The sequence below is a fragment of the Urtica dioica genome, chromosome 10, assembly GCF_054948205.1.
Source record: "Urtica dioica subsp. dioica isolate 48M chromosome 10, U.dioica_male_clone48M_v1_H2, whole genome shotgun sequence".
NCBI classification, from domain to species: Eukaryota; Viridiplantae; Streptophyta; class Magnoliopsida; order Rosales; family Urticaceae; genus Urtica; species Urtica dioica.
Window position 1 is genome coordinate 4,104,800 of NC_142765.1, and position 14,729 is coordinate 4,119,528.

At 35.1% G+C, this 14,729-nt stretch overlaps 2 protein-coding genes across 2 annotated transcripts; both read left to right on the forward strand.

Moving 5' to 3' along the window:
• The first annotated feature begins 3,053 nt into the window (after positions 1-3,053).
• On the forward strand, positions 3,054-6,336 carry LOC149383149 (uncharacterized). The gene is made up of 4 exons (XM_089627691.1): positions 3,054-5,567; positions 5,644-5,743; positions 5,828-6,270; positions 6,312-6,336. The coding sequence occupies exons 1-4, from the start codon at positions 3,199-3,201 to the stop codon at positions 6,334-6,336; spliced, it is 2,937 nt and encodes a 978-aa protein (XP_089483817.1). The 5' UTR covers positions 3,054-3,198.
• Positions 6,337-10,058: 3,722 nt separating this feature from the next.
• On the forward strand, positions 10,059-11,504 carry LOC149383150 (uncharacterized). The gene is made up of 5 exons (XM_089629509.1): positions 10,059-10,103; positions 10,508-10,612; positions 10,696-10,777; positions 10,907-11,008; positions 11,246-11,504. The coding sequence occupies exons 2-5, from the start codon at positions 10,548-10,550 to the stop codon at positions 11,339-11,341; spliced, it is 345 nt and encodes a 114-aa protein (XP_089485635.1). The 5' UTR covers positions 10,059-10,103; positions 10,508-10,547; the 3' UTR covers positions 11,342-11,504.
• The last annotated feature ends 3,225 nt before the right edge of the window (positions 11,505-14,729 follow it).

Genomic DNA, 14,729 nt, shown 5'->3' on the forward strand with positions numbered 1-14,729 from the left:
GCTACTCCTACTGGAACAGCTCCCAGAGCTACGTCATGACCAAAGACTGGTCCCGCTTCGTCAAGGACAAGAAGCTCGACGCCGGCGACGTCGTCTCCTTCCACCGCTCCCTCCCTGACAACCACCTCTTCATCGACTGCCACCGCCGTCCCCCCCCCCCCCCCCCCCCCGACTCCTCACCCGGGCCACGTCTTTTACCTCCCCGCCCCTGGCCGTCGTCTTCGATTCCGTGCCCGTGCCGCCGGAGCACCATCTTCCCAAGGCTACTGTCAAGCGGCTGAGGCTCTTCGGGGTCAATATGTCTCGACTGCGGCGGAACCAGGGGCCCTCGGCACCGACTCTGCTATTTCTTCTATGTATGCCATGTATGATCTGTATTACTTGTTTTTTTTGGTGCTGCAAATCAATGACCATCCGATGGTGATCCAGGCGAGGCAATTTCCGGTCAGGATTGGGCGGTGAGGATGGTGATCCGATGGAATCCTCTAGGTGCTCGACAAAATGTCTGAGACAAAGAAACAGCGTTTCTTATAGACTGAAGTTTGTTTCCTAAAAAAGAGAATTGTATTTTTATCCCCTGCCCATTTGGCACTTTTTTTTATTCAATCATACCCTTCTTTATTTCTTCAACAAAAATATTCACTGACCAGCAAATCCATTTTCCAATCTCTGTTTAAGAAAACCAGGGCAGGAGTAACTAGGTTTGACTGAGCAAACGTAATAGAAAAGTAAAGAGGTAAACTTATTCTTCTGATGCATTTGAAGTTCATGATCACCTTTTATTTTATTTACTCTGATGAAAACGATTTAAATAGAAGATTACAATTCAGACGTGTTGTTAATATACCCACGTACGTAAGTCAGTTTCCTTTTTTTTTAAAAAAAGAAAGTCAGTTTCCTTTTTTTTCTCTGAAGATGGTTTTGTAGGACGTTCTTTTTTTTTATTAACGTAATTAGTTTCCTTTAAAACTCATATATATATTCAATTTTTTTTTATTATTAGCTTTCAGAAAATAGAGAAAAAAAAGGGAAACCTAATTTTTTTTTTGTTCTGAAACAGTTTCCACGTTCTCTGCCTTCACTGTGCCCCATATCCTTCACGATTTTTTTCAGTCCTTCCCATTGTTCGTCGAGTACGTGCAGACACTGTTTCTCTTTGGACGACATTTGCTGATTCCAGCGGTTAGTATATATCTATACTTGATGGTTTCTGGCTGGTTTTTTTTTTTTTTTTTTTTTTTTTTTTTATCAACTGTATTTGACTCTGTGATGAATCAGTCTTTGTTTCTGGCTTTTTATTTTATCTTCTGTGGTCGTATATGTGTGCCCACTAATTTCAGACTTGGTGCCAAATTGTTTAATGTGGACTGATTAAAGTTCTTTAGCATATAGTTGACTCATTTGAGTATCGGTTTTATTATTTTGTCCATGTTTCTCTTTTATTCTTGGAAAATGTCTAATTTTTCTTTTCATAGCTAGTCTCATGGATGTGGGGTTTTGAGTTGAAAAATGAATGGGTTAAGTGGCTAAAACTCTACTCTGAGAGGATATTTCATGAAATAAATTGATGTAACAGACACACCATAGTGTTCGTGTCCAATTTGCACATCGCAAAGCGTAGCAAGCTAGTACAGTGGTTACACGGCTATATAAAACCAAGTCTTGTGCCAAAATATATGTTGACTATATTAGGTTTGTTAATTAATTATGCTTTTACCGTTGACAACACACGAAAATTCAGATAACTGAGGATTCATAGGCTCAACAACTTTTTCTCTATAGACCCAAACGAGAAGCTTTAGATCTTCAACTTCAACAAACAAACAGAGAAAAATAGTATTCCTTTCGAGAAAACTTTTAAAACGGTTGGTTTGCAAAGAGACCAAGGTTGAGGGAGAGGTAGCTATAAGCAAAACCCTAATTGAAAAGTCGTAGTGCTGAGCATTGAGTTCTAGTTCCTAAAACGATAATTCACTACATTTACTATTTCAAATATGTCGGCATACACATATCAAAGCTATACGTCATTTAAAAAATGGGTTCTTGGAATATATAGCTAGAGCCTGTTCAAAATTTGATTATAGCCAAAACAAGTATAAAATAATTACTATAGTATCTTGGTCTCGACTTATTAATGTTCAATATTAATCTTAAATGGCAGTCTTTGTTTTGTTATTTTTATTTTATTCAAGATGAATATGTATAATGATGAATCAGTCTTTGTTTCTCTGAAAAGGGTGTCAATTTGTGGTATGAAGAGATTCTAGGTTGATATTTGTACAAGTCTAGTCTTTACTCTCCACGTGACATGTGATAATATAATATATCAAGAAGTAAATTAGTATATCTTCAAGGGATTACAGGTCTAGTATTTTCTCACACATGTTATGTGACTCTAAGTTATAGTTTTAGAAAATATCTTAGCATCCTTATCTAGTTCTAGGTCCATGCTTTTGGTTTCTATTTATTTATTTTTGTCTCGTATCCTATTAATTAGTGAAACCTCAAAAAGTTGTCAAATACAGGTGTTTCCAAATGGAAGAACATCTAATATTTATTACAGGGACAAATGAAAAAACATAAACAACTTATAGATATATGAGTAATGACAAACACAAGAAAAGAAACATATTTTCTTGGGTAACAGGTGTTTCCAAATGGAAGAACATCTAATATTTTTTTTTTTTTTCGATATTTGTGTTAAGTCATTATTGATTCATTAGATTTGGGGCGTATTCTCTTACAGATCTGGGTAGGGATTGGGTCAGTGCTATGTAATCTGTTGTACGGGTTTTTTTCCTCTCTCTGTCGGAGCTAGTTTTGAGTTCTTTTCAGCTCTTTTGGTTGTAAACTTTTTGGCTGTGCCGTTTTATTATTAAAGGATGAGTTCTTTTAAAAAAAATTATTGATTCATTAGAATGTCGATACTTATTTTTTACTTATTTTTTCTGTTATAATTATAAATTTCATGACTTGTATGTATCTGTTTATATTATGTTTTATAAATCAGAATAGTAGAAAGTTCACTAACAAATAATATTTTTTTTTGAAGAATGGATAAGTCATGGATGTTCGTCGATAGGACGACTCCTGAATATCAAAATGGAGTAGACCTTTTTTTTGAAGCATTGTCTATCTTGTAGCAGCGATTCGAATTTCGTTAAGTGTCCATGTCTAAGTTGTGGGAATACAAAGAGTATGGATGTTAGACAAATAAGAGAACATCTAATATGTAATGGAATCGATCAAAGTTATGACGTTTGGATTTATCACGGTGAGAGCTGTCCCATAGCTAAAAGATCCTACGTAGATGAAACTGTTGAAGATCAAGGTCTAGCTGTGTCCGGCGATGAGGACGATCCAAGCGACTTTGATGGGACATATGTCTCTCAAATGCTTGAAGATGTCGAAGATGATTTTTTAGATCATGATCCTCAAGTATTTGAGTCATTAATGGGAGATGCAAATAAACCGATATATCCCGGTTGTGAGAAGTTTACCAAGTTGTCGACCTTGGTTCGCTTGTACAATCTGAAAACAAAACATGGGATGAGTGACACATGTTTCGGAGAAATACTTGGGTTTCTTAACAAGTTGTTGCCTGAAGGTAACGAAGTACCTTCTTCGTTGCATGATGCAAAAAAGACTTTGAAGGTACTTGGTCTAGGATTTGAGAAGATACATGCCTGCCCAAACGATTGCATTCTATACCGCAAGGACTTCGAAGTGGAATTGGAATGTCCAGTTTGCAACACGTCGAGATGGAAACAGAAAAAGAATAGTGATGAAGTGATGGAAGGCATACCTGCCAAGGTTTTGTGGTATCTTCCTATTATCCCCAGACTTCTTCGATTGTTTCGTATCCCCGAGCACGCAAAGAAGTTAACTTGGCATTCAGATGATAGAATTGAAGATGGAAAGATGCGACATCCAGCAGACTCACCAGCATGGAAGAAAGTGGATTCTTTATGGCCGGACTTCGGTAAAGAGGCGAGAAATCTTCGATTAGGGCTTTCTGCCGATGGAATTAATCCTCACAGCTCTCAAAGAAGTAGGTATAGTTGTTGGCCGATTATACTCATGATATATAACCTTCCGCCGTGGTTATGCATGAAAAGAAAATTTATGTTTCTTTCATTGCTCATCTCAGGGCCCAAGCAACCCGGCAATGACATTGATGTCTATTTGGCTCCTCTAATTGATGATCTAAAGCTTCTTTGGAATAAGGGTGTAAAAGCCTTTGATGCGTATAGAGAAGAAATGTTTACGCTTCGTTGCGCATTACTTTGGACAATTAATGATTTTCCAGCATGCGGAAATCTATCTGGATATTCTGTTAAGGGATACCAAGCTTGTCCAATTTGTGAGGAGAAGACGTGTGCTGAATATCTAAACCATAGTAAAAAAGTCGTTTACTTGGGTCATAGGAGATTCTTACCACGCAACCATATCTACAGAAGATGGAAAAGGGCATTCAATGGTCGTCAAGAGTTTGAGATAACTCCAGAAGAACCTGTTTCTGGAATTGCAACCGAAAGAAAGTTGGCTGGCATGAATTTCAGACCTTTTGGAAAAGGTAGAAGAAAAAGGAAAAGTGGCTCAACAAAGACTTTCGCAAGTGGTAGTTGGAAGAAAAAATCCATATTTTTTCAATTGGATTACTGGAAACACTTGCTTGTTCGTCACAACCTTGATGTTATGCATATCGAGAAGAATGTGTGTGATAGCATCGTTGGAACTATTCTAAATCTTCCTGGTAAAACCAAAGATGGGGTGAAATCCCGATTAGATCTAGTTGACATGGGGATACGAAGCAAGTTAGCCCCAGAAGTCAATGGTAAACGCACATATCTACCGGCGACATGTTATAGTTTGACAAAAGATGAGAAACGCCAATTTTGTCAAACTTTAGTGGACATAAAGGTTCCAGATGGGTTCTGTGCCAATCTCCGCAATTACGTGTCCATGGAGGAGTTGAAGCTTTTTGGTCTAAAGTCTCATGACAATCATATGTTGATGCAACACTTTCTTCCCGTGGCTATACAATCACTTTTGCCAAAGAATGTTAGAGATGCAATCACTCGATTGTGTATGTTCTTTAATATTATTTGTTCAAAAGTCGTGGACCCAACCACGCTAGATGCATTTCAAAGTGATGTTGTGCTCACACTTTGTGTACTTGAGCAATATTTTCCTCCATCATTTTTTGACATCATGGTTCATCTCATAGTCCACTTGGTAAGAGAAGTTAAATTGTGCGGACCCGTTTCCTTGAGATGGATGTACTCTCCTGAAAGGTACATGAAAGTTTTGAAGGATTACGTTCGGAACCGCTATCGTCCAGAAGGATCTATTGTCGAAGGCTACGTTGCTGAAGAAGCTATTGAGTTTTGTTCGGAATACTTGCATGCTCTTGAATCAGTTGGGCTACGTCAAGATCCTGATAAAGCTTCAAACTTAAGTAAGGGCATGAGCAATGGTAATGTTACTTCTGTTGATGAAAAGCTACTACACCAAGCTCATCGTTGTGTTCTAGATAACACAAACGAAGTTGAACCATTTATCGAGTAAGTAGACAACAATTCTTCGTTGAGTTAATTCTGATTTCAATACTCACTCCTAATTACTATATTTTTTCTATAGTGAACACTTGCATTGGTTGATGTCCAATAATAAGAATAAGCGACAAAAACAGATTCAAAAGGAGCATCATGATACATTTAGTGATTGGTTTCGCGAAAAGGTCTGATTCTTATTGAACACCATTAGATTCTTATCCATATATACTACAATTCTTTTTACATATGTTAATTTTTTTTATTTTCAGATTATATCTGAAGTTAAGAGCCATTCTTCTTTGTCTGACATATTAGTGTCTATATCAAGAGGGCCATGCCCACTTGTGATTAAACATTCTGCATATTTCATCGATGGTCTTCAGTTTTGTACCGAAGAAAGAGACAGTGTTAGAATCACACAAAATAGTGGGGTCAGCTTGGTTGCTAAGACTATGCAATTCTCTAGTGCTAAAGATAAGAATCCTATTTATTCGGATATGATTTACTACGGGATCATTAAGGAAATATGGGAAATAGATTATGTCACATTTCGAACATCGGTCTTTCTATGTTCTTGGGTTGAGAGCAACAGTGGAGTAAAAGTGGACAAAAACGGTTTTACATTTGTTAATTTGACACGTCTTGGTCATAAACAAGAACCGTTTATCATGGCATCACAAGCAAAGCAAGTGTTCTATGCAAAACGCCAAAAGTGTGATGCATGGGCTCGTGTCTTTGCAACCCAATCTAAAGACTACATCAAAGATGCCGAAGTTGAAGATGAGACTCAAATTTTAGTCGAACATTTGACACCGTTGAAAGGCTTGGCATCTAGCTTTAACGCTAATAGCTCAGAAGAAGCTAATGATTACATTCGAGAAGATGGAGAAGGAATATGGATCGATAATTGATGTGCGATATTTTTTCAATCTGCTCGAGCTATGTTAGTTTTTGTTTCCTTTTCTTTTCTTTTAGAGTTTCAGTTTGGTTAATTCTCTTTTGGTGATCTCATTAGAATAAATAGGTTTTGCTAGAAAAACCTTCGGTTTGATTTTTTATTTCTTGGTCTATTGTTTTTAGTTTAACTAAGGTTTTTTTTTTCCCTGTTGTAATTTGAAGTAAATGTTGATTACCATATTCTTTTATAGAAAAATATCATTGCCATGCCCTTTTAACAATATTTTTAATGCATTACAGACATGGACGATGACGAGCTTCAGCAACAAACTGACGATAGTGAGAATGAAGGTCTCGAAACAGGAACACCCGAAGAGCCACTGGAATCTGGAGTGGGCGAGAAGCGAAAAAAAAATGTTCGGGGGCTGACACAAATGAAATCGGTCATTAAAGATCGAAATGCCGGAAGAATTCAAGAAATTTTGTATAATGAGTACGGACAACCATATGGGGCAGCAAATACTAAGTTACAAAGCTATGTAGGAGTTTTGACTCGTGCCGATGTTCGAGTATCAACACCAAGTTGGAAAAAAGTGGACCCAGCGGTGAAAGAAAAAATATGGCATGTTATCAATGTAAGTTGTTTTTAATCCTTACACTGCCAGTAACCAAAATCACTTGTTACTCATACATGTTTAATTCATAATCTTCAATGTTTTCAACACTGAGAGTTATTCATCATAATTATGATTGTCGCAGAAAACGTACAAAGTTAGTACAAAGAGTAAAGGTCAAATTTTAGCTTCAATTTCCAAAAAATGGAGACAAGAAAAATGGAGACTTGGAGTTTATATCCGAAACAATAAGGACAATCCTAGCAATCTTGCTCATCCGCCTAAACGTTATAATATGTCGGAAGGAGAGTGGAAAGAATTTTTAGCGGTCCGATTGTCACCGGCATGGCAGGTTTGTTATGACTGTTTTTTGTTTCCCTAACTTCGTTTGACTTGAGATTTGAGTGAATTTTTATTGCTGTGATTTTTTTTCGTTCGATGGTTTCGTGATTTGATTTTTTGAACTATTGACTTATTTTTGAAGAAATGTACACGATTTTTCCTGGTTTAATAATTTTGAATCACAAGATGTGTATACACTGTATAGAGGGTAATGAGAATATAAACAATATGTTACATTAGCCTATAGCTTATTGCCTGCTTGTTTAATTTTTTTATAAATTTTTAGCAACAATAAAATTCTCAAGTTGAAGTGGGCAAGTTAGTGATAACTCCTCTAGGATTTATATAAGATACATATTTTGTTTGCATTTTCATTTACATGCAGGAACGAAGCAAAAAGTACCGAGAGATCAAAGCCAATCAAACTATTTATCACACGAGTTCAAGAACACCAATTGCTACGATAAGAGAAAATATTGTATGCCAATTTATACCCACATACATAAATTTTAATCTCATTTTTTTATTTGTTTTTTTTCATTTATCTATATAATTAATTGACAACTTTTCTTATTATTGCAGAAAAATGAACGTGGAAGCTATCCGGATAGAGCTGATACTTGGATTGAGACTCATAAAAGTAAAAATGGAAAATTGAAAGAAAAAACCAAAGAAATTGTTGACAAAATTGTAAGTACCGTCTTTTCTTTTACACTATATGTCATAATCAAGTATGACTTTGATTTTTTTTATTGTTAATATTGTAGGTGGATTTAAAGTGTATGGAAGAACAAGGGCAGTTTGCGTGTAATGACAGAATTGATAAATTGGCAGTGGCATTGGACAAGACAGAGCGATCAGGACGCGTTGTTGGAGTGGGGGCATATGTCACTCCAAAGCGGTTCTTTGATGTCCCTCAACCATCTAAGAGTGACATCCATTTACAAAATCAACAATGGAGTGTCCAACAACAAAAAGTTTCAGAGGAAAGAGATAAACAAGTTGAAATGTTGATGGCAAAGGTAAATGAGCTTCAAGAGCAAATACGTTTGAGTAAGACACAACAATATCCACCATATTTTCCTCAGTACCCACAGAATATGTATCCATGTCCTCCACAACAATTCCCGTATAATCCATCATTTGGTCCGCAGCCACACTATTCTCATACCCCGCAACAAAACCACTTCTTTTCGACTCCACCACAATATCATCCTAACTTCACTCCATTTACCCAACAAAACGTGTCTCCACCTTCTCCACAACAATATGAACCTTCAATTACACGGCAGCCACAATTCTCTCCAACTCCATAACACTATGAATATGAATCTCCCTCCCCACTAGAGCCTGAAAACTTGTCTACTGCAGCACCACCACAACCTCGGCCCGCTATTGATGTTGAATGCGTCGAACAACTTCATCGTCCCCAACAGGCTAAAACTGGACCCTCTTTTTTTAAAAAATTTATGAATATCTTAGAAAGTGATCAACATGAGATACCTGCACGAAAAAGCACGCCAATAAATCAAGTAGATCAGCAATCAGCTCCTCCGACTTTGGTAAGTTTTTAGTATTGTGTTTTGTTAAAATTTGTTTTTATGTAATTAAACTTCATTTATCCCTCGTAGAGAAAGACGTGCAAGCTTGCGATTAAGTCTAAAGAGAACATAGTTGCCTTGGGGAAAGTAGTAGGCACTGATCCTGATTTGCTAGTGCACAACAAAAGACTTGGAGAGGCAAATTACAAAGTTGAAGTAGTGGTAATTATGAAGGGGCGTGAAGATGAACCAATTCCGATTCCAGTTGGGGATGAAATAACTAAAGTTGGTCAAGCATTGGATACGTATGCTCGTTGGCCAATAGCACTTGTGTTGGACAAGGATAGCTCGGTGAGTGATTTCTGAACATGTTTTTTACAGTGTATAGTTTCGTAACTAATGTTAAATGTTTTTTTTAATGTTCATGAAGACTGGAAAACTGAATAAAAAACCATCGATTGGAGGCGGAAAGAAAAATAACCAAAAAATGGATAAGAAAAATACACAGGAGGTATGTATGTTGATATCATTCTGATCATTTTTGTTTTTTCGTTTTGAAATTTATGAGTTACCATGCTTTTTTCCTCATCAATATATCTAGTTTTAATTGAAATAGATAAGAAAAGCTACCAAAGTCATATCACCTTGTGGTTCTGCAAGAGTTTTTGCATCTTCGTGTGGTTCACAAAATTATACTAGTTCTTTTGAAATACCGCCAAGATTGGAACAACTATGGGACCGTATTAAAGACTGGGAAGAAACGAAAGCAGGTTATATCTACTTTGATGCCTCAATTATGGGTGTTGCTGTAAACATGCCGATCTTTAAGGAGGATATTAGACAATTTTGTGTCATGCAAGATATAGGATCGTCTGCAATAACAATATATTTAAGGTATGATTTACAAACTTTATTATATTAAGTGGTGAGTTTCTTTAATTTTTTAGTAGTTGACATTTAATTCGAAATTTTACCTACAGATATTTATATCATGTGTTGTACCAAGAAGGGAAGACAAATTCTGTCTCTTTCATAGAGCCTTCACAGATTGCAAAAGATATTGGAACATCTAGTCAAAGGTCGACATGTATTACCAAAAAGATGGAAGTTTTACTAGAGAAACAATTATTATACATCCCTTTGAACACCGGGTAAGTCTTTATCAAGTGATTTGTTATTTTTCCTTTCTTAGTTGGTCAGTCAATGGTCTATGCTCAATGGTTTATACTGTGAAGTAATTTAATATGAAAGTCCTCAACAGAAATTGGTAAGAGACAAAAGAAAAGGAGATCAACTTGGTAAACATAATGTACAACATCAAAATCAGGGAACAAGCCACTATTTTTTAAAAAAAAAATTCTCTCTCTCTCTCTCTATCTATATATATATATAATATATTAAATGATACATGATATTATGAAGCTCACCTTACCACTAACACACACAATCTCTCTCACTTCGTCTTTCATGAAGGAAGTGAATAAAATATTGTGAGATGAAACAAATACCACTGTTTTCCAGCATTGTTATCTACGTTTTTTTTTTTGTCATGTAGAGGTCATTGGACATTAGTTGTGATTGATGCTTCAGCTAAGATGGCTTATTACTTTGACCCACTGAGACAAACTATGAGCAAAGACACTTATGATATGCTTGATGAGTAAGTGTTTTTCGTCATTTCTTATTACACTCATTAGCGACGATGCATACATTTATTTCTCACGTGATATATAATCATGCTAGAGCCATGATGAAGTTTGCATTGCTCAAAGGAATGCGCAAAGTACAGCCAAAAAGTTTGTATTTCAATTTAACACATTGCAATGTAAGTATAGCTGACTTTTTTTTTTCCTTGTAAACCTTTAATTTCTTACTGATCTCTGCCTGTTTTGTAAGTAAAAAAAATTGTAATATGTTTGCAAGTTTTTTAACATATTTTTTGCTTTCATTTTAGTGCCCAAGACAACCGTCGACTTTCGAATGTGGCTTTTATGTACTGAGATTCATGCATGACCTTATAACTGCACGTGACTTTTACACTGTTGTTGATTCACATGTAAGTGTATGTGTGTGTGTGTGTGTATATATATATATATATATATATATATATCTATATATATATATATATATATATTAAGCTGCACTTACGCACATAGCTAGTCTCTACCAGGTTTTTAATAGTTATACAATAAGATTGCCAATAATCTTCCCTTTTTCAGTTATATATTTGGTTTGTATGTATTATTATTGATATAATCTTTCCTGACCTCTTTTTGTTATTTTGAAAATGTAGTTTGATAAAAGATCATTATATACGGCTGCTGAAATCAACGAAGTTCGAGCTATTTGGGCGGAATGTGTAATTGAAGGATTACAACTTAAAGTCTAACTAGAAGTTATGCAAGAAAAATGAATGCAGCTTCTTCCCAAGGCATGCTCTTTTTTACACTATTTCCATTTGAATCCAATACTATAGTTGTTTTTGTTGTCACTACATTTCTGCTGTATTGCATTATTGCACTTTGGATTAATATATTGCATTTTGGATTGTTGATGCCAATTTGAGACTATAAATGAATTTTTTTTTGTTATGCTATTTGTAATTATAGAAAAGGTATTGAAAATATTTTGAAAATATGATCAGGTATTAAATATATTATGAAAATATTTAAATTTCTCAAAATTAATAAATTGGCGCATCCACGTCAGCATCCCAAATTGACTAATAAAAACGTCTTCTAAATTGCACCCATTTAAAAATAACGTCTTCTTTATTAAAAAAAATAATAATAATAACGTCTTCTTAATATAATTCCACGTCAGCGATATGCAATTAAGACATAAAAAAAATGTCTTAAAAATGAGTACATGTCAGCAACATTGATTATGTCAGCGTTTATTACGTCATTTTTTAAAGAATTATAAAGACGCTTATAAAACGTCTTCATAACTTGTCCACGTCATCTTTTATTGATGACGTGGAACCATTTCAAGTCGTTTTATAAAGAGATTTAAGTCATTTTTTATAATTCTACAAAGACATATAAAAAATGTCTTTAAAGACCCATCCACGTCAGCATTTCTTTGTCTACGTGGACACTTTTCTAAGTCATTTTATTCAAATATTAAGTCATTTTTTTAGGTGATTTGAAGACATTTGAAAAACGTCTTAAAAACTACAGACTTTTTAAGTCACTCACCTAGAGGTCGTTTTCTGGTACGACTCGGAAGGTATTTTAAGTCACCATTTTGATGTCTTAAAATGTGCTTTATGTAGTAGTGATCTCTCCAAAAATAGGCACAATTGACTTAACTTAGTTACAATATCATGTGTTTCTTTACTTTCAATTTATATGTTTGTATTATTTTGCCAAACTGATAAGTTATTTCTTAACCTGTTAGAGCAACATCACATTAAATATTTTTAGATACATCAGTAAACTATAACGTTATAAATTATCTCTTCGATAAATGTACCAAATTTGTAAATGACACAACCGACCATTTTGGATAAGGGCGGTGTGGACAATAGAAGACTGATAAATGTTTTATGATAAAATTTTTAATATGGATATAAATTTATGAAACGTGAGGAGAAACGAAGAATTGGATTCCTTCCTGGTCTTTAGAGGACATAAATTATATAGCTCAAATTATTTGAATGGACAAAAATGTCTGCAGGACGGTTTTGAATATATATGACATATTATAAAAACACACACACACACACACACACACACACACACACACACACACATATATATATATATATATATATATATATATATATATATGTATGTATTCTTCAATAGTTAATGTTCGGAACTCATTTGATCGAAAAAATCTTTTTTAAAAGTTTGTAAATAGACAAGATATCACTTTAAGTATATTATATTACATCTTGATTTTATACTAACCCATTAAGAATATATACTTTGAAATATATTATGTTATCCATTTTTAAGAACACATGCATTAATGAATTTAAAACCATATCTATATTTATTTTAAACTTCCAAAATCTTATAAAAATTTGAATTTCGAGTGCGGAAAAACTTTCAACTGCATATAAATATAAGGTGCACATTTAAAAGACTTTAAATACTTATAGCGAATAAATATAAGACTACATCTTAATATGCTTGGATATATTCTTATTTTGAATCTCATGTGATTTATAGTCATACTAATTTATTTATGTCATGTGATTTAATTCTGTACCTCCCTCATGTTCCATGTCATAAGCTTAAGAAAGGATCAAGATCCGCATCCATCATCAATGCAACACAGAACCAAATAGGTGGCTTGCAAAATGCATCGATCCACATTAATAATATGTTTGAGTTCGAGGAAGCGACCTTAGATATTAGGTAGAGATGACACATAATTTGGAGGGTCTTAATTCCATCAAACTCTAATTCGACGAGAGCTCGTGAGAGGTAGCTAGCATGGTTATAGCTCGTTTGATTAGTAAAATCATTTCAATTGTAAACATAATTCAAAGATTAGTAAAATTATATATACCAAGGTCAGTAGGTGTTGGAAATTGAGTAACATTAAATAGGTGTTTTAATTATTTAAAGCTCAATTTAATTTATTCACTAAAAGATAAAATAATGTGTTGTTGATTGAGAGAGTGAGTTTGTGTGTGGGAAAGAGTCCCACATGGAACAAATAGTAAGGTGAAGAGCACCTTATATATGTTGCATTTAATAACCATGAGTAAACAAGTGGATAAGGGGAGAGTGTGCCATGTGAATGTGAGGTGGAGGTGAGGTGGCGAACCTATGCTTCATTTCACGTTCACACCCGCCCTCGCCGGTGTCGCCACCGGTGACAGCGGCGTCTGGCTCGAGCTCAGGCTCGGGTGTAGAGGCGTTAGTGGCGCTTTGTAGGCACACTTTGGCACGCCGGTCACGTGGGCTCGTGGCGAGTCCGGCGCGGTCCGCGGCGATTCTTGCCAACGGTCGCGCCTCCTCATTTGGACAGTGCGTCTGTTCGTTGAACCTCTTCACGAACGGGTACGATTGCTTATATAATCCGACTTCGGATTCAGAAATCAAAACAGGTTTTCGAACCAACTTTCTCTCTTCCCGAAACACTAATCCAGAAACACCGTTCTTGCCTATTTTCGGATTTTCACTCTGTCTTGGTGCAGTCCGAATTAGGCTTGTCGTATCCTGCGGTATTCTTGTACAGAAACCTTAAGACATTTTGGGGTACTCGAAATACTATAAGGAAAGCATTCATATGCGTGATTCAAGCCTCGACGTCTTCAATTTCGAAGAATTCTCTAACAGTAGGCATTATTGACATCCATGATATATTCTTTGTTGGGTCTTAAACGCGCGCTAAATAATCACATTTATTAGAAATTTCTTTCATGCTTTATATGTTTTATTGTTTAGCATTTTAGTTTTCATTCTCATAATATCTCATATATGATTAACTAAATTGTATTTAGTGTAATCTATCTAAATGTATCAGATTAAGAGAGCCGGCTCTAACAAATATGTTATATATATATATATATATATATATATATATATATATATATATATTGAGCATATAGCTTTGCCAGCTGCAAATTAATCTTTCAAGTTATCTATTTAATTACATTCTTCGATTGTGTATATGCAAGCTTTTCGCAACAATAGTAATAACTAATAAGTACTAAATAGTGTATATGAGGTGGTCGGTCTCGATCGTATTCAATGAATGTGAGGTATATATATCATCTACGAACAATTCAAAACAAATAACTTCTAGAGTGACTA

Bases quoted from the DNA above. Each gene is read 5' to 3' on its own strand.
- LOC149383149 (XM_089627691.1), top strand. From the start codon at position 3,199: ATGGATGTTAGACAAATAAGAGAACATCTAATATGTAATGGAATCGAT. The intron at 5,568-5,643 runs GTAAGTAGACAA...TTTTTTCTATAG, and splicing joins GAAGTTGAACCATTTATCGA to TGAACACTTGCATTGGTTGA. The intron at 6,271-6,311 runs GTGTGATGCATG...CCCAATCTAAAG, and splicing joins TTCTATGCAAAACGCCAAAA to ACTACATCAAAGATGCCGAA.
- LOC149383150 (XM_089629509.1), top strand. From the start codon at position 10,548: ATGGCTTATTACTTTGACCCACTGAGACAAACTATGAGCAAAGACACT. The intron at 10,613-10,695 runs GTAAGTGTTTTT...TAATCATGCTAG, and splicing joins ACTTATGATATGCTTGATGA to AGCCATGATGAAGTTTGCAT. The intron at 11,009-11,245 runs GTAAGTGTATGT...TTGAAAATGTAG, and splicing joins ACACTGTTGTTGATTCACAT to TTTGATAAAAGATCATTATA.